General features: G+C 39.5%; 2 protein-coding genes across 2 annotated transcripts; one reads left to right on the top strand and one right to left on the bottom strand.

Annotated features, from left to right (window-relative positions):
- Positions 1 to 451: 451 nt before the first annotated feature.
- slc41a2b (solute carrier family 41 member 2b) lies at positions 452 to 17,294 on the bottom strand. The gene is made up of 11 exons (XM_088347646.1): positions 17,193 to 17,294; positions 14,579 to 15,160; positions 11,798 to 11,905; positions 10,837 to 10,908; positions 9,613 to 9,757; positions 9,400 to 9,546; positions 6,122 to 6,269; positions 5,126 to 5,205; positions 3,426 to 3,557; positions 3,202 to 3,350; positions 452 to 940 (listed from the first exon to the last, which is right to left on the bottom strand). Exons 2-11 carry the CDS (start codon positions 15,065 to 15,067, stop codon positions 755 to 757), a joined length of 1,656 nt encoding a protein of 551 aa, XP_088203772.1. The 5' UTR covers positions 15,068 to 15,160; positions 17,193 to 17,294; the 3' UTR covers positions 452 to 754.
- A 314-nt stretch (positions 17,295 to 17,608) lies between these two features.
- On the top strand, positions 17,609 to 20,369 carry nopchap1 (NOP protein chaperone 1). Its single transcript, XM_088347797.1, has 4 exons — positions 17,609 to 17,901; positions 18,049 to 18,117; positions 18,204 to 18,337; positions 19,973 to 20,369. Exons 1-4 carry the CDS (start codon positions 17,844 to 17,846, stop codon positions 20,147 to 20,149), a joined length of 438 nt encoding a protein of 145 aa, XP_088203923.1. The 5' UTR covers positions 17,609 to 17,843; the 3' UTR covers positions 20,150 to 20,369.
- The last annotated feature ends 2,873 nt before the right edge of the window (positions 20,370 to 23,242 follow it).

Below are 23,242 nucleotides of genomic sequence, written 5' to 3'. Positions count from 1 at the left end.
GAACCCCTAACAACACTCAAAAACCCTCATATAAAGCAGAAACGCACGTTTGAAACCCTCACCGAAAACCTTAGATTGCTTTAAAAACCTATTAGGAAGCCGTCTTCTATCATACTGTTATTCGGGCGTTTTGTGCACCTTATGCCCTTTTTTTGCACCTTACAAGATGTGGATCCTAGCCCTAACTGTAACCCTCTCATTCTAACCCTTTTGGGTCCTTTCTTTTCTTACATGACTATATAGGTGTTATTCAACAGATACAACAACATATTTTCTGAGGATTGCTTCATTGTTTAGCACGCTACTATAAGCTTATCCCTTTTTTCTGACATACCGTTTTGGCGTCATGTTGTGCGATCATTGTCTTTTCGTATGCTACAATGAATATCATCCCGTTTTCGCAATGTTTTGAGACAAGCAACCATAGGATCAGGAGGAAAAAAACAATACATTTTTATAGTAAATGAATTTATTTATAAAACACGTTATACAAACATGCCCTACTGCATTGGACATTTCTCGAAAATGGACGGGAAATAATCGGTCAATCTCTAGACGCTCGTCGGGGATACATCGAATGTCCGGGAAAATAACTAATTGCACTGACCAGTCTGGAAGAAGATATGGAACGTCGCCACGGCAACACCGAATCCAAAATAGCGTCTTGCAAGTGATCCGGTGCAAATAAAGGAAAAAACATTCATAAAAAAAGGTGCAAAGGGAGGGAAGCACAGAGTTACGTGGATCTCAGGCTTTAGTCGCCCACGTCGCTGTCCTGGTCGCCGATGAGCCAGAGGAAGTGGAAGCTGAGGGCCAGCAGGGCGGTGCCCAGAAGGTCTCCCAGTGCTGTCAGGTAAGGGATGGAGAAGCTATCGGGGTCTTTGCCGCTGCGCCACATCGAGTGCACCATCCAGTCGGCGATGCACAGCAGGAGCACCACCTGCACCGAGGGGGAAAAAATGTCAATGAAAAAAATAATTGGGAGCATTTAAATGCATCTTACGTCCTAGATGCCGCTTAGATATATCCTTATTTTTTAAACAAAACTAGGAAAGTACTGTCTTTTCAATCAACAATAAACTAAACAGAAATACACCCCATACATTGTTAACATGGTGCAAATGTCTTCTTTTAAATGCCATATCTACATTGGTGTATAGTGCCCCACTCCCAGCTACCGACACTCTAGTTTTCTAATAGTACATTGTGTTTGCAAATTGCGTTAGAAAGCTAATAGATGCCGAGAAAAACCCCTGATCAAATATGTTAGCACAACTGAAAACAGTCAAGCTGGTTTTAAGCTATAAAACTGCCCTTTCTTTGAACTAGTTGAGTATCTGGAGCTTGACATTAGTGGGTGTGATTCAATTTTCATGTAAACCTCGACAGGTTATTCTTTTTCTAAGAAATGAAGGCTATTCCATGCAAGAAACTGAAGATCTCCTATAATGGTGTGTACTACTCCCTTCAGAGAACAGCACGAACAGGCTCTAACCGGAGTAAAAGAGGAGTGGGAGGCCTTACTGCACAACCAAGCAAGAGGACAAATACATTAGGGTCTATATAGTTTAGGAAATGTATGCTTTACAGGTCCTCAACTAGAAGCATTGATAAATAGTACCCAAATAACACTATTGCCCACATCTACAGTGAAGAGGTGACTCCGAGATACTGGTCTAAATAACAGTTAGTGAAGAAAAAGCCTTATCTGAGACTGGCCAACAAAAGGGAATAAATTAATAAGGCAAAAGAACACAGACATTGGATAACTCATCTGATGAATAAAAGTGTGCCATTTTCAAGGAAAACAAACAATTGACTGGGTCACCCAAACTATTGAATGGGAGTGTACAATTCAGCATTCCATGCAATATTTAGAAAATTCTCACTACCACATTTTTTAATGTTCCCAGAATAAAGTACATCTGCACCTCCAGTATTCTAGGGGGCGGTGGTGTTCTCAGTGGCACAGTAATTTGTTTACATTTAGTCTCCACTCAGTGCATAAACCACAGAGTATAAGAATAGAGTATGAAGTCACAAAAAGTGTAACAGGCCCTCAAGTGACCCCATGAAAAGAATACTTAACACGGATGCGGAGAAAGGCGAAGAAAAACTGAGTAAAGAAATAAACAAAAGGCTCCTTCTGTAATATTTCACTGCAACCTTGGAGGGAGACGAGCAAAGACCGCTTTGCTTGCCATAATAAAATGTTGGCAGCGGAGAGCACAAAACCAAATCAATGAAGCTGTCACTTAAAGACATTACAACCAAATCACGGCGATAAGACGTCGATCTGGCATGGTGTTACCATCAATATCGAGCAATCTTTGTTTTGTTCCCACCAATATCATGTGATGTTGGGGGGGGGGGGGGGCGCAAGACGATTTATTTTTCTGGGGGGTGTGACCGAAAATAATTGAGAAACACTGACATAACCGAACATCAACGTAACGTCAAAGGACATATTGTTAAGGACTCTAAAATGCATCATAAAGTTCCTTCATGGTCTCTGTCATTTAATTTTTTCATAAGACTAAAGAATTCTCCGTTTTTCTTTTGCTGCTCTTTTAAATCCGTTTGACTTTGAAACGAGGAAGTTTGCTTTAAGCTTTAGCTTTTTCTCCATTGCTTAGCAGTAGATAATGAGTCGTGTCACGTCCTATTCCATCGTCTTCTTTTAGACCCTTAGCTCTGATATCTCTTCCGTCAATGTTTTCCTTTTCAGTTCTTTTTGTTGATCTTGTTTTTTTACGTCTTTCTTCATCAAGGTACATATGATACTTGATCTGGCAGCAGATACTGAAAGGAACAATTCCTGCGAGTAGACTAACCTACATTGTGCAACCTTCCAACAATCCGCGCATGGTCAAGGTGTACCGGTAGAGGGCAATGACACTTCACAGACGACAACGCCAGCTGCCGTGTCTGTGTCATTTTAGAGCCGATTTTATTGTTTTATTATCATTCTTTGTGGTCTGTGGAGTCAGACTGGTGAAAAACAATGGCAAGAATTTCAAGCATTTTTAAACACTTCACCAAAAATTCAAGTGTTTTCACGACCTTGAAGTACAACGTTAAAAGTCAAGCATTTTCTCTGATTTCAAGCAACCGTACGAACCCTGATATTAGATAATCCCCTTTTTTTACAATTGGTTTTGCAAACAAATTATTTTGTCGAAACACACTCAATGGACTCACCTGCAGCAAGGCTGCAGCCAGGTAGACAGCCATGAAGATGGGCGTGAGCGTGGTGTGGCCGCTCTTCATCAGATGAATTGTGTACAGGAAGATGAAATGTCCAGGGATCACCAGCAGGAGCAGAACTTGAGCCGAACGGTGATTGGCTCCTGCAGGGGGGGAAATAACAATGAGTATAACAATAATATGACGTTCCTCCCAGTTTGAACGTTTTTGGCGTTCACCTGTGCCCAGAAAGGTGCGGCAAGGGTAGTAGCAGCCCTTGGCCTCATCTGGCACCTCGCCAGGAGCGCAGTGGAAATGCAGGAAGGTAGAGATCCGGCTGGACTGGATGGCCACCAGGTTACCTCCGATGCCTGGTACAACAAAAAACGGAAAGACCCGGTAATTGGTCACTAAAATATTTAAACAGCCCACACAACTTGTGAAAAAGATTTGAAGTGTTCATCTTACTCATTTGAATCCCTTTGGATTTTTACAGAAGTTGAAGCACAACAATGTGATGCCTCCTCTCTACTTCTTCTTAATATGAGTTAGGCACTGGAAAGTTTGGCCAAAATAGACTCTAAAGCATGTATATTCCTCATTAGAATAGATTTAGCCTAGATGGTAAGGCGCCCGCTTTGAGACTGGGAGGTCGGTGGTTCGCGCCCCGGCCGAGTCATTCCTAAGACTTAAAAAGTGGTCGGCGGCGCCCTCTGTTGGCTGCGGCTGCATCGGCTCGCTACAACGGGTCAGGTGCAATCGACATTTCGTTCTGTGTACATTGTTACACAGAATGACAATACAAGGAAATTATTATTATTATTATTATTATTATTATTATTTGGATTTTATATATTGTGGGGCGGCAGTAGCTCAGGAGGTAGAGCGCTCGTCTTGGGATCAAGGGATCCCAGTTCGAATCCCGGCTCGTCCGTGTTACATGTCGAAGTGTCCTTGGGTAAGACACTGAACCCCTAATACCCCCAATAAGCAGATTAGCGCCTTACATGGCTGCAAGGCCGCTATTGGGAAATGTGGAGCACATTGTAAAGCGCTTTGGGATGTCATTGACTTGAATAGCGCTATATAAATGCGAATCATTACATTTCATTTCATATATACAAGTAGATATCCGTGTAGCCTCTTCATAATGTGTGAGATTTTTTTTGTCACATCCTTGCACAGTTAGCACTGAGTTGGCATAACACAGAGTCCGCATAACCCAAACCCCAAGTCTCTATAACTCTAAACCTGCAACAGAACAACCAGTCTGCTTAACCCTGAGTCTTTTAACACTAACATTGACCCTGAGTCTGCATAACCCCTGACCCTGAGTCTGCACAACCCTAAATCTGCATAACCCTGATTCTGCATAACCCTGAGTCTGCATAACCTAAACCCCAAGTCCATATAACCCTTAACCTGGTACAGAAAAACCCGAGTCTGCTTAACCCTGACTCCTTTAAACACAAACATTGACCCTGAGTCTGCATAATCCTAATCCTTAGTCTGCGTAACCCTAATCTTAACTCTGAGTTTGAAAAATCCCGAGTCTGCATAGCTCTCATCCTGAGTCAGCGTAGCCCTAGTTCTGAGCCTGAAAAACCCTAAACCTGAGTCTGTGTAACCCAAAACCTAGGTCACTATAAGCATGAAAAGAAACAACCCTAAATCTAATGAGTTTGTATACCCAAACACTGAATTACTATAACCCTTTACCTGAGTCAGCACAAGCCTAAACCTGAAACGGGAAAGCCCTAAAAGTAACCCAATGTTTGCATATCATCAACTCTATGCAAGAGGCAATGACGGACTAACTTTAAACGTGTTTTTTTTTTTCTGGTCTACAACAGACAGTGAACTGTGGGGGGAGAAGAAAGTATTTTTCTTGGAGGCGGGCTGAAGGATCACTGATGAGAAGATAAAAAGTGTGACTCACCATTGATGACGGGGGTGTAGACCACGATTCCAGCCAGATTGGGGTCGGAAACCGTCTTGTCCAGGATGAGCCCTCCGATGCTGAGTACAAGAAAAAAAATGTTGGAGCTTTTTCAATCGCCTTTGCACCTGACTGCTAGCTTTAGCAGCCAGGGCCTCTAAATGGGATGCTAGAACTAGCGCTACCTTGTATTTTCTGACTAGTCAGCAAAAATGTGGATTGTTTAAAATATTTGAAATAGTTTTTTTTATGTTTCCCCGTTTTAAAAAAACTAAATTGGAAATTATAACAGTGTATTTCATGTATATATTTTTTCCGTAAAAGCCCTTCTGGGGACAGACATTGAGAATTAGCCTTGGCTAAAATGTTATGGTCTATGTGACATGAGTTCATGTCCCTTATCAAATAAACGAAACTTAAACTTGAACTCGGCAGCACGGCGGCGCAGTGGTTAGCGTGTGTGCGGCACAGTTCTGAGGTCATGAGATCAAACCTTCCTGTGTGGAGTTTGCATATTCTCCTTGTGCTTGCGTGGGTTTCCTCCGGGCACTCCGGTTTCCTCCCACATTCCAAAAACATGCATGTCAGGTTAATCGGATGGTCCAAAATTGTCCCTAGGTGTGAATGAGCGAGTGAATCATCTGTCCCTGTGTGCCCTGCCACTGGCTGGCAACCAGTTCAGGGTGTCCCCTGCCCACCGCCTGAAGACAGCTGAGATGGGCTTCAGCACCCCCGCAACCCTACTGAGGATAAGCGGTGCAGATAATGGAATGGTGGATGGATGAACTTGAACTATTAATATGTTACCTTGCACGTAGATATAATGTTAGTATCCCGTGGTCTATATTTTTTTTTAATGCCTTCCAAGATGACATTTAACTCCCCCAAAATGCCACTTTTACTCTAGGTGCAACTTAGATGTGTTTTTTTCCTTTCTAGTTATGATTTTTACTGGCTGCTGCCACTTATACTCCTGAGAGACTTATAGTCCAGTACCTGCTGATGACCATAGCAGTGATGACGGGTTCCCAGCCCGAGTAGAGCAAAGTGCGGCTGGCCGGGTGCTTGGACGACACCACCATCCAAAGCGGCGTCAGACACATGAAGAAGGCGCACGCCAGAGAGGACACGTACGGGTATGGATCTGGAAACGCAATCACAAAGTCAAAGACTCTTGATTCAAAAAATAAACATCTTTCTAGTAAGGAAGCCCTTTTGTGAAAGTAGCTTATACCAGTGGTGCTTTGAGCGCCTTGCAGCTGCTGAGCCCTGAATGTCACCAAGTCACATCATTCAGGTATCTCCCACTTCTTTCACTGTTACCTTTTCTAACAATTCATGCTAGCCACTTGGCTGCAAGCTGTGGCTCTCTGTTTTCTGCTTATTCCTTCAGTACACACCACAGGTGGTTATGCAAGCGAACACGGCCGAGTTCCGTGATATTCAAATTTTTCCTCCGGTTCCTTCTTCAGCCAATGATGTTAGCAAATTGGCTGCCGGCTATGACTTGCTACTATTGTTCATGTTAGCTATTCTTTGTAAAAAAAAACTTGATTCGTCCTTCATTGTCACTTGGCTACTGCAGCTTATTCCTGCATGTGATGGTAGCAGAGTCCTGTCATTCAGACATCTTCCTACTTTTTAAAAACGTTTTCCTTTGCTAGCCACTTGGCAGAAGGCTATGGCTCGCAGCTAACCGCTATTAGAAATGCTACCTGCTCTGTGTAAATAAAACCTGCTCATGCAATCTTTTACTGGCCTTTTTAGAAGCTAGTTGCGAAAGTTAGCCATTTAACATGAGCTTTGACCAACCCCACCTACAGGCCATTTTTGTTGTTGCTGGAGGGAATTAAAATAAGCTTTCGTGTTCTGTCGCTAGCTGAATTTCATTCTTTCTCACGCAAGAAAAAACGTGTGATCTTCTGAATTTTGCTGTACCCTTTAATCTTCCATCGGTGTCTTCTTCGAACGAACACGTTTCAGTTCAGTTATAAGCTAGTGGTGAATTATTTCCCAACTGCCACTTAAAAAAACTTTGACTGGGGTTGGGTAGCAGTTACTTTGCCTACCACTAGGAGCGCATTTACAGTTTTTTTTACCAGACTAGATGATTGTTTAATGAAAGCAATTGTCAAATGACTATTGCTGAAACTGTTGCAACACTGTGATTTTTCTGTGTCATTCTCCTGCTGCATTACCCTCCACCCCAAGAGCACTGCATCATTCACAGGCAATAAAAGTATTCTATAAATAAAACTATTAGCAAAAACAACATGGACTTGTCGGCTGTGGAAATATAGAAGCTGGACAGTTTCATAAATCCAGCTTCTGTTTTCTCTTGGAAAGAACATCTGCGCCTCGGAGGCTATTTTGAGGAAGGAGGGGGTTTAGCGTTGCCTCCACCCGGCTTGGGTGTGACTTGAATTAAAGATGTGGAATGCGCCGGGAGAAGAGAGCGCGTCTGTTCTGCAAACTGAAGTTGCGGTTGCGCTCTAGTGAGAAGCCAGATCGCCCTCTAGTGGCTAGAATGGAGTGTTATACCACATAACATTTCGAACACTATGTTCCTACGGAAGCTTATTATTAAATTCACTTGCAAAATCTAAAAACTCTCTTGATTTTAGGACCATTTTAAGGGGCTTTGTTTTGGCACGATTTTTTTATTGGTCTGTTTTTTAAAAATTGTTTTGTTATGATTATGACTTTTTTTGTTATTCAAAATATTATAATATATAAAAAAAACATAAACATAAACATTATATATATATATATATATATATATATATATATATATATATATATATATATATATATATCCATTATCTGCGCCGCTTATCCTCAGTAGGGTCGCGGGGGTGCTGGAGCCCATCCCAGCCATCTGAGGGCAGTGGGCAGGGGACACCCTGAACTGGTTGCCAGCCAGTCGCAGGGCACACAGGGACAGACAATTTGCTCACTCTTTCACACCTAGGGACAATTTGAACGGCCAATTAACCTGACATGCATGTTTTTGGAATGTGGGAGGAAACCGGAGTGCCCGGGGGAAACCCACGCAAGCATGGGGAGAACATGCAAACTCCGCACAGGAAGGTTGGTAGCTGGATTTGAACCCATGACCTCAGAACTGTGCCGCACACGCACTAACCATCGCGCCGCCCTTATATATATATATATATATATATATATATATGGGTTTTTGAACAAAATGTTTTTCTAAATATTTTATTCTATTTTTTTCCTCTCAGTTCTTCCAAGAAAAATGAACAGATATAATATCCAATGAAACAGAAAATATTTGTCATAAAAAGAAAAAAATATATTTTGATAAACAGATTATATTCCATAAAGAAAAATATTCCAAACAAAATGAAAAAAATAAGGGCAATCTAATATTAAAAATCAGAAAAAGGTAATAATAAGAATTTTTAAAAATTGAGGAAAAAATAAAAAGTAATCAGAAAATAAATTATTGAGCAAAAATGACCAAAATATTTCAAAGGCAGAGGTTTTAGGAGGAGACAGGATTTCCCCCCACAAAAAAAAATCAGTAAAATGCTGGAAATGTTTTTGCAAAATATAGAAAAAAATTGAATTTTGAAAAAAACTTGAAAAGGTATTTAAATATTTCAAACAAATTATCAAATTAAACAGAAAATAAATCATAAAAAGAACAAAAGATGATTTTAAAAAACTAGAAATAATACATAAAGAAACAGGGGGGATTCAAGAAGCGGGAATTGAACCATTCCATGAAAAAATATCATTAAAAAACATATCTATTTTTGTAAATGATGGGGAAAAATCTTTTCTAGAAATAATCAAACATGATTAAGAAAATATTTGATAACACAGGAAAAATATTTTAAAAACAGAGAAAATAAAATAAAAAAAATCTCCAAAATCAAGTACTGGTATATTCTGAAAACAGGAAAATATGATTTCAAAAACAAAACAATGAAAAGGAAAAATATTTCTAAAAAAGATTCAATCGAACAGGCCACAAAATTGGCTACAAATTAAACAGCTGGTGGCTCGTTGACATTTACTATAAATACTGCTATCTCTCCCTAGGGGGCAAAACGACTTTTAATGGTGAATTATAATTTCTTTTAATTGTATTGATTTATTATGCAACCCTAGCACTAAGTGTAGGTTTAATTGCATGCGCCATATATAAATAATATATCACATACGGATATTTTTTGGGGGTGCACCTTTGATCCGGCGCGCATTATAGTTCTGAAAATCTGTATTTGTTTTTTTAAAAAGCATACCAAGGCACTTGTAGAGTCCCTGGCTGATCCAAGCCAAGATGGCCAAGGTGATGAGGTCGCCGAAACTAGCGGCGATGGGCGTGGCCACGTTATCCGGATTGATGCCAGTCTTCTTTGAGCCCACGATCACACCCACCATGATAAATCCTTAAAATAGCCCAAAAAGGAACCGTGAAAACAAACGTAAATAATTTTTCATTTTCTTTTTCTTACCTTGCAATAAGGAGGCGATGAAGGCGGTGGCAACGCTGCTGGAGCACAACAGCACGGCGTGGCTCATCTGGAATTTGCCCTCGGGGATCCAGCCCAGAACCACGGCCGCCACCGCCGCCAGGAATCCCACCACAGTTGCCTGGACCTGAACAAAACCCAGACGAGAAAACAACAGGAAAGTTGTTTTTACAACAGCAGGCAAAAAAGATGCAAGTAGGAAAAACACTTCAAAATAGAACATATCTACTTCTGGGTTAAGGTTGTTTCAAAATAAACAACATATTTTAAAATCAGGTGTTTTGACAAAAGCAAAATTTTCATATTAAAAAAAAAAAAAATCTGTTGTGATTGGCTTTCATCTTTACAAAACCAATTGTTTAAGGTTGCTTGAAAATATAGAAAATACCCCCAAAAAAATTGTAAAAAAATAATAATAATAAATTAACTAAAAAAAACAGCCATTTTTTGGGGTCTTGTTTCAAAGAAAACATTTACAAGGCTGCACAAATAGCAATCATCATCATCATCATCATCATCATTTTTAAAAGAAACAAGGAATTCTGGTTGGCCAAATAAATTCCATAATTATTTTTCATAGTTTTTTTCTTTTTTATTATCAATACTTTTGAGCCAACCCTGAAAAATTGGTCTTTTAAAAAAGAAAAGCAAAAAATGGCTATTTTTTACGGTTGAGTGGAACAAATTTTGCATCAATTTTTAATTAAGAGATACATAAATAAAAAGCAAAAAAAAAGACCCAATTGTTATTTATCCTCAATTTTAGCAATTTTTGTTCACAAAATAATTCTAAAAAAACATTTGAATATGTTAAAAACAAAAAGACAACATTTATTTAATACAAAATGTCCATTTTTATGGTTGTAATAAATAGTTGATGAGATTATTTGGGATAAAAAAGAAAGAAAATGTTGTGCCTTAAACTGTCAAAATGATCCATATGTGTGTCTCTTTTAAAAAGAACAATCCAATTGTTTTCATTTGTTTTCGTGACAGAAATTTGAGAAGTAACATGAACCCCAGAAGCGGATTATTTCTATCTGAACCCCAATTTGTTTGTTTTGTGGGCTAAAGAGTTTAACAGATCCTGTTTATGATTAACAGAGGTGTCAACATCAACATGGGTTCATCCTCTTAAATCATGTCTTTACAACTTACTGCATAAGTACAAAAATATTAAATTTTTTGTATCTTCAAACAAATTACCTGCTTAAGCGCCAGGTTGCCGATAATCAAGTTCCACTTTTCGATTGGCGAGTCCATCTTCCCCACGTTGACCTATTTTGGGAGTACAACACAAAAGTCAGTGACCTTTTTCTCCTAAGTGGTTTGATATTTCTGCCAATGTCTACCCATTTTTCAGTTTTGGTCCCATATTTTCATTTGGGTTCATCCTTACTAATAAATGAAACCAAAGACAGAACTAAAATGTAATGTCAATGGTTCCTCCAGCAGAGTAAATATGTGTTCAACCAAATAGCACATCCAAGTTGAGGCATGAACACACTCTGACAAACTGTCTTAGTATTTCGCATACTGTCACCATCTTGTGCATGTAGCTTGCAAAACTAAGACACATGATCCAATCCTTTCCTGCTTCAATTCGAATTATTTGGACTAAGAATGCCCTAAGATAAAAAAATTGAGGCTGAAAAGTGACACACACACGAAGGATGTATTTATGAATTAAAACGGCTCAACTGTAATAAGTGAGCTAAGTAGTAATAGCCACTAGCCGAACTTCGGCTAATATTTACACACTAACAAAAATGGAGACAAACGGACTCGGTGCCACACATAAAGTACATGTTTTCGAACTAAAATGGCTCAACTGTAAAAAGTTAGCTCTTTCATGTTAGCCACTACCCGGACTTTGACTAATATTTACATGCTAAAAAACATGAAGACCTATGGACTCTGTGCCACACTTAAAGTACAAGTTTCCAAACTAAAATGGCTCATATATAGTCAATTAGCGCTGTAGTGTTAGCATGAAAACATAACCTGTTTTTGACCTCCCACCTCTTTCCTTCCTGAGTGCAAAAAATAATAATAAGCAGCCATGTTGTGCACAAACACCCCCCCCCCCCTGCAGAAAATTCTGTAGATCGCTCGTTTAAACACATTTTTAGGATCTTTTTGGGCATATACGCGACATTTGTCTAACCGCTGTAGAGAGACGTGAAGCTAGCGTCATCTCCAGGTTCCCCTTGAGACCAAGCAGAGCCGGAACCAGGATGAAGATTTCTGTAATGTACTGGAACGCCTCCCAGTGCTGCATGGATGAGACAAAAATTTAAACGGATTATATTTGACTTGTCTACAAGGTTTTTATTCCAAGAGACATATGTCAAATGGAGAGGTTGAGCAAACATAAATAAAAACTTCACAAATTATGTAAGTGAGAGGGAAAGGTGTTATTAGCAATCGGACCTGCTGGGCAACTTCAATGACAGTAGTTAAAAAGGAATGGTGCTGGCATTGCATTAACAAAAGAGAATAAAATAAATTGCGCACAACTTCCTTGTAGGGCTCTGCAGAACCCCAGGATATGGCGACCTCGCAATATAACATTTTCACTTTACGGTGTGCAATAATTGTTAGTGTGTTTGATAAGTTCTGACTCTAAAATGCCTCTCTGGCATTCGTCGTCGTCATATGATGCCCGTCTGCTATTGGTTTACGTCATTGCAACATGAAGATAGTGATATGCTTTAGGCTAAACTCTCAACAATGCTCTCACACAAAATGCTTTTCCCTCTCTTTTCTAGGTAAAGACTTTGCACGCAATCTTGTATTTTTTTTGTACTGTAATTATTCGCTTTCAGTCACAAAACTTGCAGTGATTCTAAAGGAGGAAGGAAAAACTTGATAACTTAAAAAGAAGATTCTAAATATGAAAAAATACAAAGAAGGCACGCGGATGGCTATCCTCAATAGGTTTCATGGTTGTAACTAGTCGACGATGAAGAGATGATAAGAGAAAGGAAAAATTCTGAGGCAGGGGTCACCAACCTTTTTGAAGCCGAAAGATACTCTTTGTAACGGACTAACGCGAAAGGCTAACAATTTGATATGCATTGCGAAAAATAACTTATCAAGTTAATACGAAGTTATCATCATGCTCTTACCAGGTTGTAATTATTAGGAGTAGGTTTAAAATAGACTAAGTCAACCACTAAAAAACCATACCATTTATAAATTAAGAATTTCCTATTAAATCACAAATACCCATCATTGTTAAAGCATTTTCAGAACCGGTTCGCAGGTTACTTACTGTAAGTGTTCTTGGGGGCTACCTGGTGCCTGCGGGCACCATGACGGGGACCCCTCTTTCAAGGTCATTACAGTCCTTGCAAGTGGAAGTTTTACCCCTTAACGTTCCTGTAAAATTTGCTTCAAATGCCTATCCAAGATGTACCCAATGTAAATTGAACGCCGTTTGGAGAAAACGGACGGTTTTGGTTTCTTTTGAAAGGTAAGACACAGAAGTTTTGTCCCAAACTAATATAATCACTGAGTGATCTGAGTTGGAACACACAGAAAGAGAAGGTTTTTATCAACGCCTGAATTTTTTTTGCAATCGAATGCCAGCAGATGAGTGTAGAATGGGCATCTTAACTGGAAATTAAGTGAGACAGTAGCTTAAAACCTTACCTGGGACCTTGTCAAATTGGAAAACGATCCGAAAAAAATAATCATTTTATTTTACACATTTTTTTGATGGTAGGTCTAGGCGTTTCCAAAGGTGGCCATTTGGAGACGACCAATTTATAGCAATAAAAGTTTTGCAACTGTGTATTTTATTGTGGCCAATTTTTTTAGACATTTTGAAACAGTCGTAAATGTTTGACTTCTCTTTCCAAAAGTCAATCAATGATTGAGCTACCTTGCGCATAATGGTGCGTAAAATCAATCACAAGTGGCGTTGCAAACTTTGATTTGGGGGTCTAATTTAAATACACAGGGAATATCTGCGCAACATATTGTTCAGGATTTTTTTGGATAACCAATGGGTCCATCATTTAAATCGGTTACTACTGGCTGTAGATATTCAGCGTTAAGGGAGGCGTCTCCCTTTTGTCAAACAAGCCCTTATTGGCTAATGCAGGCTGTGGATTGGTGTCAATAAAAAGTTCAGAGGCCGTATTGAAAATAAGTTTACGAGGCTGTTTATTTTCAAACGGAAATTATGTGGCAAAACGAACGGATTACAACAATGAATGTCCAAGGATGCAGAAATGCTTTTAGCCAGATTCTTCTTAACTGTCTGCATTATCGTGAGTTTTGGAGTAAATATTTTACACAGTTGGATTCACTGGACTGTCCTGGATGGAATGACTCAATTTTTGCGGAATACCAACTCCTCAGCTGACTTACTTGGGGACATTTAGGTAAGCTGTATAGTTTTTGGGTTTCTTTTTTCAGACTTATTGTGATGTTTCTGTGATGAGTACAATTTAAAATGGTCATCAAATCTTGAATCTCAAGAGTTTAGGCTTTTCAATGATATGCAGCACGAAATATTTCTGTGACTGTTGACACCTTACAGACACAACAGTCCGACAGCTTGCCGGAAAATTGAAGGGGTCAAAATCAGTTTCATTTCTTATCCCCCGTCGCTGTCGCTTCCCTTTCCTGCATCCACCCGCTACTACAATCAACCAACTCAAGTCACATGACACCAGCGGTAAATTAAAATTCCGCTATTTATTTTTATTTATAATATTATTTGACCAGATACAAATGTATTACACGTAAGCAGTACTTACTATATACTATTGTGTTATTTGAATGATTTTATTTGGGGGGCCAGCTGTTCAGAGCTGATCACAAAAGCCGTCTATCCCCCACTATTTGGGAATTTCACTTTGCGATCTCCACCTCAGAACCGATTCATATTGTATCCTGGGTGACAACTTGTGAATGTATTCATGAGTTTCATTACCTGCACCACATCCAACACCATCCCGGCTGATACCGTTCCAAAACCGGCCAGCAGAAAAGGAACAAGAATCTGCAAGGCCATAGCCAGAGGCGACTCTTTGGGGAGAATGTGAGCAACGGGTTGCGCTTCTTCCTCCTCCTCCTCGTCCCCGGACGACCTCATCTCCGCCATCATGGGCTCCAGTTCCGAGTAACTTCCGTCCCCGGAGTCCGACAGAGTGACGGAGGAGCGGGAAGGGCGCTCCGTCAGCCGGCGGCCTTCCAGGTGTGGCGTCTCTTGCCGGTATCCGTTCTCGGGTTTGGGGCACACGTCAGCCATCACCAGGCGCTCTTCTTGGAGCTTGGTGTAGCCGGTGGGGACCATTGTTTGGAGGAGTGAAGTGATCCGGCCGGCGGATTTCAGGGACAGCGGACTCCGTATTGCGCCGTGTACTGCCAGGCTAGAGCCCAAGGAGTCTCCGATGGCTCCGCCGAGACTCTGAATGCTCATGATGAGGTGTTCTCATCCCTGACCTTCTCATCTGAGAAAGGGTTCTAAAATGAGACTGGTGAGGCATCCATTTCAGTGGGTTGGAGAAATAACCTGTTAAGAAAAAAAATACTAATTAGGTGGATGTTGGTGGCTGAAAGAAAGGAATAGTGTTCCCCGCTATAGGATGTTTTGATTTATGCCTCTTCAGTGGAAAGCAGATTTTTTTCTATGAATTAGTTCTGCAGTTGTACTTTAAGAGCACCAATAAAAAACAATCGAAGACTGGCATTCCGTTTCCTGGCTGCGTTTTGGAACAATCCGAAATAAACATTTCCATGTCTAGTAACAAACCAATAACCCCATATACAGTACATATCGTTTGTGAGCAATCCGGACACGGGGACTTTAAGGAAAAGAAGCATAAATTGCCGTGCTTGGCGTTACCGGGTATTCTACTTAAGCGACATTGTTGGATCCGTGGTATGTTGAAAAAGCGCCAGGGAGGCACTAAGGAGTGCATGACTGCATGCAGCTCTATGGCCGCATGTAAACAAAAGCAGACATTTGTCGATTTTGTTGGTATTGAGTGGTAGTGCCTTGACACAAAACTTGGCTAAAAACACTCCCAAAAGCCTGAAATACAACCGTAAAAGTTTTTTGATCCATTTTAGTATTTTAAGTTTGCAATAATTAAATGACGATTTCATTAATGACACACATCCAATTCTACCAAGTACCATGCCTGTTGGCTGTTGCTCCAAAGGTTGGCCCTATTGCTGTGTTCCGCTGTTTACAGTGTGCTTGTACGGGACTAGCAAAACATACACAATACATCAGGGTTCGTCAACCTTTTTGAAGTGGAGAGCTACTCTATTGTTGCTGATTAGTGCATTTTTATGCAGCTATAAAGTAACATGTTATCACTATGTTGTAACAATTTTATTACTATGTTTTTTACCAGGTTATATTAATTAGAGGTTTTAAAACGATGAGTAAACCCCTAAACATCATGCAAGTTAGAAATCAGAATTTCAACCCCTTCAGGTAGATGAAGAAAACCACTTTTCGACAAACGACAGCCCCAACAACCTCGCCCACGTAGAATGCCCGCAACGCCCAAAGCCATTATGCTTGTTTTCCTTAATGACGTTGCTCATGCTTGTCCCTCTGACCGGATTGTTTACAAACTGTATGTATATGGGGCTATATGTTTGTTACTAGACATGGAAATGATCAGTACTATGTTATTACCAGGTTGTCAATCAACCCGTAAAGACCAGCAAGTTAGAAATTCAATTTCCTACAAAATCACAATGACCCATGATATATTTTAAAAATTTGTCTGTGGGATACTCAGGTGGTCTTAGGGGGCAGCAGGTTGGAGACCCCCACTATCATTGAATACAACTCTGACATCTACTATATACAGATGGATACACATGTGGCATTTACACAATGAGTCTAAGAGAATAAAACCAAAACGTCTCTGAGAACTCAGTAAAAATAACATGATGATTTTTTTGCAAGTAAGCCAGAGTCATTCGTCTGTACTTCAATTCCCAAGGTGCTTTGCACCACGACAAAATCTCAGATTTAAATGAGGTTTATACTTCGCGGAAATTCCTTTAATGTGGGTGGTTGTTGAACGATTGAACGCGAAAATGGAGGCAATACCATATACAAAATGGAAGGAATGTCAGTCGTGCGCGAGGCGGAAAAAGACTGAGAAAATAGTAAAGGAGTGAAAAGAGGAAAACAGAAATGACTAAAACGTCTTAAACGCTCGCAAAAAAAGTTGCCTCCCTTTCTGCAAACACTTACTCCACATATTATTAGGATGGCCTTTAGGGAACGACGTGAACATTTGTACTTGCTATATTTGTCACGTTTGGGGCTGGAGAACACGCCTTATCTTAAAAAATACTTTATTTTTGGAGAAGCCTCAAAAACGAAGAAAAGTTAGCATCATTTTGGTTAGCATCATGCTATAGTAGCAGACTAAAATTGACACATCTTCGGAGCCTTCTCCTGTTCGAATGAAAAGCAGAAACCGCGTGTATCATATCAGTCATTTACGTACAGATAACATAGGTGTTTTTATATTAATTTATATAAGTTTTCTTATTATTTGGAAGAATTTTACCATAGCGACGTGAAGATTCTTCATCCCTAAGAAGATGCAAGGCGACGACGTCAACTGCGGGAGAGAGCTCGTCGAAGATCGTCTATAATAATCCAACGGGTCACTTTTTCCTGCACTATTTCCGTTACACGCGTTTGACTCCACAATTGTCAGAGTGAGACGTCTTACTTTAGTTATCGGCTGAATTCGAGACAGTTTTATCAATTGATACCTGTTTTGATTTACGCTTATAAAACATTTATTAATTTAAATTATTACCCACATCAAACAATTTGAATAAAACAACAGCTAGATGCTGCCTTCTTTTTCTGATACTTAGCAAATTCCTCCCGAACACTAGAGGTCGTAGCATCCACATTAAGCAGTAGTGTCAATACTTACCCGAATGTAACCCGTATGTTGGTCGTACCGAGGCGTGACAGCGTTTATTTGTAATAATTATCTTCAATGGATCAAAACAAATATAAACACCTCAGATTTACGCTTATTGCGCATTTATTTTATTTTAGTGATTCGTTCTTGGCGAATTCCTCCCGAACACTGATGTCGAAATCATTACGTATTCAATGACGTCATCACCAACCCGGAAGTAGCCCAGAGGTTGTTCCAACCAAAACACAGGAACTTTTTTGCAATCGTTTACTTTCTGCAATGAATAAACACGTAAAATCCAGTTCGCAAGATTTGCTATCTTGTGGAGGCGGTGATGGTAAGATACTAAAAATGATTCAATAGAAGAATCAGTTGGTTCTGCGTAGTTTAGTTTGGCACCACGTGCACGTGTCCCCTTTACGAATAATTCAACTGCACGTAAAATGTGATCTGCAAATTTATTTTCTTTTTTGCTTCACTTCAGGTTTTGTTGGGAAGCTTCTCCTAAAACCACCAGCTGGTCTCACGACGGAAAAAGTTCCTCCAAGCAGCGGTGAGATGAACCCCCAACCCTGGATTTTAAATGGAATATTTCTGCATTTACAAATATATATTTTTTTGTTTATTTTTGTGGAACAGTGATGCAACGACTGCAGAATTTCCTCCCGCAGATAGCAGAGGCAAACCAAAAGCTGAAGCAGCAAATGGCAGAATCCCCTGCAGGACATTTCAACATAGAAGACGTCAATGGAGCCGAAAAGGTTATCGAGATGGTGAGCAAAAAAAAAGAAAAAACGTACAGTAGATCCCTGGGATACGACATTAATCCGTTCTGGAGTTGGGCATCACAAAGTGAAATTGCTTGATAACGGGAGATAAAAACACATTTGATATGTGGCTAATGCCTTATAAATGACTGGTACTTCAGATAAAAAATGAAAACAAAAAAGAACTACCGTATTTTCCGCACTATACGGCGCACCGGGTTATAGGGTGCACCCCGAAAAAAATCGTTTTTGGTCCTATTTTTGACATACACAAAACGCATCGGATTATAAGGCGCTACAATGGGAACGTCGACAAAACAGTCAGATAGTTGAGTCAAACTTATTACCCCCTTAACATTCCCAAAGCTTGCAAATACGTGTCAAGAACACGTGCGGATGCGGTGTCCGTACGATGTCACTCAAATGCATCGTTCCATCATTTGGAAGGTTAAAGTCTTGGGATTCAAGAAATGCCACACATTCCTTAGTTTCTATTTCTTTTTCGCTTGCAACTTTACTGTGCATATGACAATAAACACTTGGAATTGAGTTGAATTTAAAAATAGACACTCCATTCCATCCATTATCTGCACCGCTTATCACAGAAACATCGAGTTCAGTCTGAAACAAGATACAGGGACAATATAAAACCCGGAGTAGCTCACCGAAGTCGTCGTGTTCATAATAATGTGTAGCCAATGTCCTCTTATATCCGTGAGTGCAGTAAATCCAGGAGAATAAAATAATTACAAATACAGAATAGAAAAAAATGCTTTCTGTGTGTCGTCAGCCACGTGCTATACGCATTCATCTTTTTCGGCCAATTGCAGGCTTTGTTTTGGCGTTTAAGCCAATGCCAGCCTGTAAATGATAAAAAGGATCCGCCTCTTGACCTCCGTATAACTTTAGCCAATAGTGATCGATTTAACTGATGATTGATACATCTTTTTCGGCCAATTGCAGCCTTTGTTTTGCTGTTTAAGCCAATGGCAGCCTGTAAATGATAAAAAGGATCCGCCCCTTGACCTCCGAATAACTTTAGCCAATAGTGATCGATTCAAATGATGATTGACACATTGGTTAGCCAATGAAACGCCGGTAAATATATCCCAGCATACACCGCGGACTGCTTGGCGTTCGGGGGAAAATCTAGTCGGCGGCTGCAAGTTAGTTGGAAAACTTAATGTTGATCCATAAATAACGCGCACTGTATTATAAGGCGCATGGTCAGCTTTTGAAAAAAATAAAGGCTTTTAGGTGCGCCCTATAGTGCGGAAAATACGGTACTTGCGTTTAAAATGCACGGGATATGATTGGATTACATTCAAAATAATCATGTCATTTCATTTACCATGCAATATATCAAGGGTAGCGATGCATGTGCCTCCTTTATAATTGTTTTAAATCCCAAGCTTGGTTTCCATGTTAAACGTCTTTTTGCTTCTCCCTTTAGCACCCTTGCAAGCCTTGGACCCTTAGCGAAAAAATACAATATTCAGCGCTGCAAAATCACAAGAATCGTTTTTAGTTTAATACGCTAGTTAATAGCAAATTACAGCATACGCATTTTCTTAGAAAACTATGAAAAAATCAAGATAAGTTTAATCTTTGCATTGGAAATGTTCCTTTGTTTTTTTTTAGGACATCGCTTTAGTTGAGTTGAGTGGATCCGATGATGAATCGGAGGAGAGCGTGGATGATACTTCTTCCGACTCTGAAGAGGAACAAGCAGAGATTTTTGTAACAGAGGGGAATCTCAAACTTCCAGGACACAAAAGCAAGAAAGAGAACATAAACATCGAAGTTATAGAGGAATAAACGGCTGGGTTCACGTTGGAGATGTAAGACTGTGTATAAACGAAAGGAGGAATAAGAATGGGGAGACCATCGCCACCAAAATTGTTTTGATTGGGGTGCCTTGAAAGATTGCATGGTACTAGCAATCGCATTCAATACAAGATGTATATTTTTCATTTTCTACATACTTTTATTTCACAGTGTTTTTTTTTTTTTTTTTTTCCAGAAGGACATTATGGATAAAATTGTAAATGCTTTGTAATAAAACCAGTTATCACACCAGTTTAGGATCCAAACTTGTAGTTATTGTCCAGGTCAGGAACCTTTCAGATTAAAGAGAATATGTCAATTAGCTCCTTAAGTAGGGCATAGCAAATTGTGTTCATAATACACACTTTACTAGCAATAACCACACATGACCTCACAGGGGGATGGAAAAAAGCCCGGTCCCTTTTTTGACGGTGAACTTCACGGCGGGTGTCCTCATCCAGACGACAGGGACCTTTCGAACCCCAGGCTCTTGCAGCCTTGAGATTCTGGTTTGAACGGACTCCAAGCATGGAGACTCGGGTTGGCCATCTTGATGCAGGCCTGTGCGCTCTCTTTCTTTTGGGGCCTCAAGGGGTATGGGCGTGTGCAGCAAAAGGGCTGGTGAAGAGCAAGAAAAGAGCAAAAAAAAAGTATGATGAGATCACAATCACAGCACGGCGGCGCAGTGGTTAGCGCGTGTGCGGCACAGTTCTGAGGTCGTGAGATCAAACCTCCTGTGTGGAGTTTGCATGTTCTCCCCGTGCTTGCGTGCGTTTCCTCCGAGCACTCCGGTTTCCTCCCACATCCCAAAAACATGCATGTCGGGTTAATTGGCCGGTCCAAATTGTCCCTAGGTGTGAATGAGCGAGCGAATTTTCTGTCCCTGTGTGCCCTGCGACTGACTGGCAACCAGTTCAGGGTGTCCCCTGCCCACTGCCCGAAGATAGCTTAGATGGCCTCTAGCACCCTCGCGACCCTACTGAGGATAAGTGGTGCAGATAATGGATGGATGAGATCACAATCACCAGGGGCAGCTCCTGTGACCGGTTAGCTCCTGTTAAAGATTTTTCAAAACAAAGTTCTCTGATTTATTGATTGATTATAACTATGATAATGATTGTAACTGTTGGTAATAGGGAACATTTCATTTTAGACACTCAGATGAAATAATTCCTGTCCTGAACATGACACACAGATGCAGATCATTAATCTTATGATTACAAGTGAACAGTCGGGGGTTTTCAAATTTTTATTAAACTGCTGGAGAGTCCAGTTACTTCGTAGGGGCATTTCTGTGGGTGGAGTCGGATGTGGGCATTATCCCCACAATATTGTGTTATTACTATGTTATTACTTGGTTACAATTGTTTTCGAGCCAGGTTGAAATATTTTCCTTGAAAAAAAGGCATCTGGAGATTACATTTACAATTTATATGCAAATTAAGGAAGATGTATCAAAAGTTAATATAAATATATGTATCAGGTTTCAGAGATTTCTTTAACCACCAATGTCCGGTGTCTTGGGCAAATACAGCCTGGCGGTGCCTATGTATGTATATAAAGACAAGTAAGATAAAATGGATTGTTGCCAGTGAGATTGTTTTTCATTTCTGATTAGTATTTGTAATTTAAAAATCAATAAAATATAAAGATACATAAACTAGACATTTAAAATTAATTTTTCTATGTAAATAAATACTTTAATTTAAAAAGACAAAAACTGGCAATATTTTTAAAAAGTATTTGATGAACTAAATAAAAAATAGTAAATAAATTTAAATGTATGAAACAAAAAACTTTATAATCAAAACAAATTCCAAAATTATCTTTTATTATAGAAAAATAATAACCAATTAAGAATGTTAGATAGAATAAATACATAAAATAATGAAATATTCATTGCAAAGATTTTCATACTTAACTAAAGATTAGATTTAAAAAAAAAACAGAAAACTGTCCATCCATCCATTATCTGCACCGCTTATCCTCAGTAGGGCCGCCGAGGTACTGCAGCTCATCCCAGCTATCTTCGGGCAGTGGACAGGGGACACCCTGAACCGGTTGCCAGCCAGTCGCAGGGCACAAAGAGACATACAACCACTTGCTCATTCACACCTAGGGACAATTTGGACCGGCCAATTAACTTAACATGCATGTTTTTGGAATGTGGGAGGAAACCAGAGTGCCCGGAGGAAACCCACGCAAGCACGGGGAGAACATGCAAACTCCACACAGGATGTTCGATCTCATGAGCTCAGAACTGTGCCACACACGCGCTAACCACTGCGCCGCCGTGCTGCCCCAACAGAAAACTGATCAGATTTAAAAAGCAGTTTAATAATACATAAATGAATGAAATATCACTAAAATAAATAAGTAAATAGCTATGCATATTCTCATTAGCTAAGATTTTTTTTGTAATAATACACTATTCAAAAAAAAAAAAACAGACAAAGATATATCAAAAAGTGCCAACAATGTTTTTTATTTTTCTATTAAAATAAAAGTCAATGAATAAATAATGATATTGTAAAATCAAATAACGATTTGAAGGGACAGTTTGTATTGTTTAGTGCATTCATTCTTCAAAATGTAATCAATAAAATCAAACCTAACATTGATTTCAATAACAAGCAAATGTACAGGAACTATCATATAAATGTGCCTTTTTTGAAAATACCTTATAGTTCGAGAATTTTGCATTTAATTGACATAACATGAGCTTCGCTTAAAGCGAGTTGACATATTTGTCCGTTATCTTGCTGCTATGGGTACCAGGGAGAAACAAAAAGCTTATAAAAGGCTTGGCTAAAAAATGTAAAGAAAAATGGTGAAGTTTGGTCGATTTGAGTCTCGTAGTTTGTATTCTTCCATATGCTTTTTAGCACTAGTTTCTGGTTGCACGACACAATATGGTAAAATGTAGTGGCCAAATAATACATAGTGTACCTTTAAAAACTATATTTTTATTTGAACAAACAAATACAGTATGTACATTATAATATTGACAGTGATGATAATTATGTCAATAATAATGATGATGATAATGATATTAGTAATTAATGAATTGATGACAATACATGT

This window comes from Urocampus carinirostris, chromosome 11 (genome assembly GCF_059441175.1).
Source record: "Urocampus carinirostris isolate Australia breed hairy pipefish chromosome 11, RoL_Ucar_1.0, whole genome shotgun sequence".
NCBI classification, from domain to species: Eukaryota; Metazoa; Chordata; class Actinopteri; order Syngnathiformes; family Syngnathidae; genus Urocampus; species Urocampus carinirostris.
Note: the sequence above shows the minus strand (reverse complement) of the source record. Positions and strands in the feature narration are given on the sequence as shown.

Coding starts and splice junctions, on each gene's coding strand:
- slc41a2b (XM_088347646.1), bottom strand. CDS start 15,067: ATGAGCATTCAGAGTCTCGGCGGAGCCATCGGAGACTCCTTGGGCTCT. Junction 6,270..9,399: donor GGGACTCTACAAGTGCCTTG/GTATGCTTTTTA, acceptor TTGCGTTTCCAG/ATCCATACCCGTACGTGTCC. Junction 3,558..5,125: donor CTACACCCCCGTCATCAATG/GTGAGTCACACT, acceptor TTGTTGTACCAG/GCATCGGAGGTAACCTGGTG.
- nopchap1 (XM_088347797.1), top strand. CDS start 17,844: ATGAATAAACACGTAAAATCCAGTTCGCAAGATTTGCTATCTTGTGGA. Junction 17,902..18,048: donor ATCTTGTGGAGGCGGTGATG/GTAAGATACTAA, acceptor GCTTCACTTCAG/GTTTTGTTGGGAAGCTTCTC. Junction 18,118..18,203: donor AAAAGTTCCTCCAAGCAGCG/GTGAGATGAACC, acceptor TTTGTGGAACAG/TGATGCAACGACTGCAGAAT.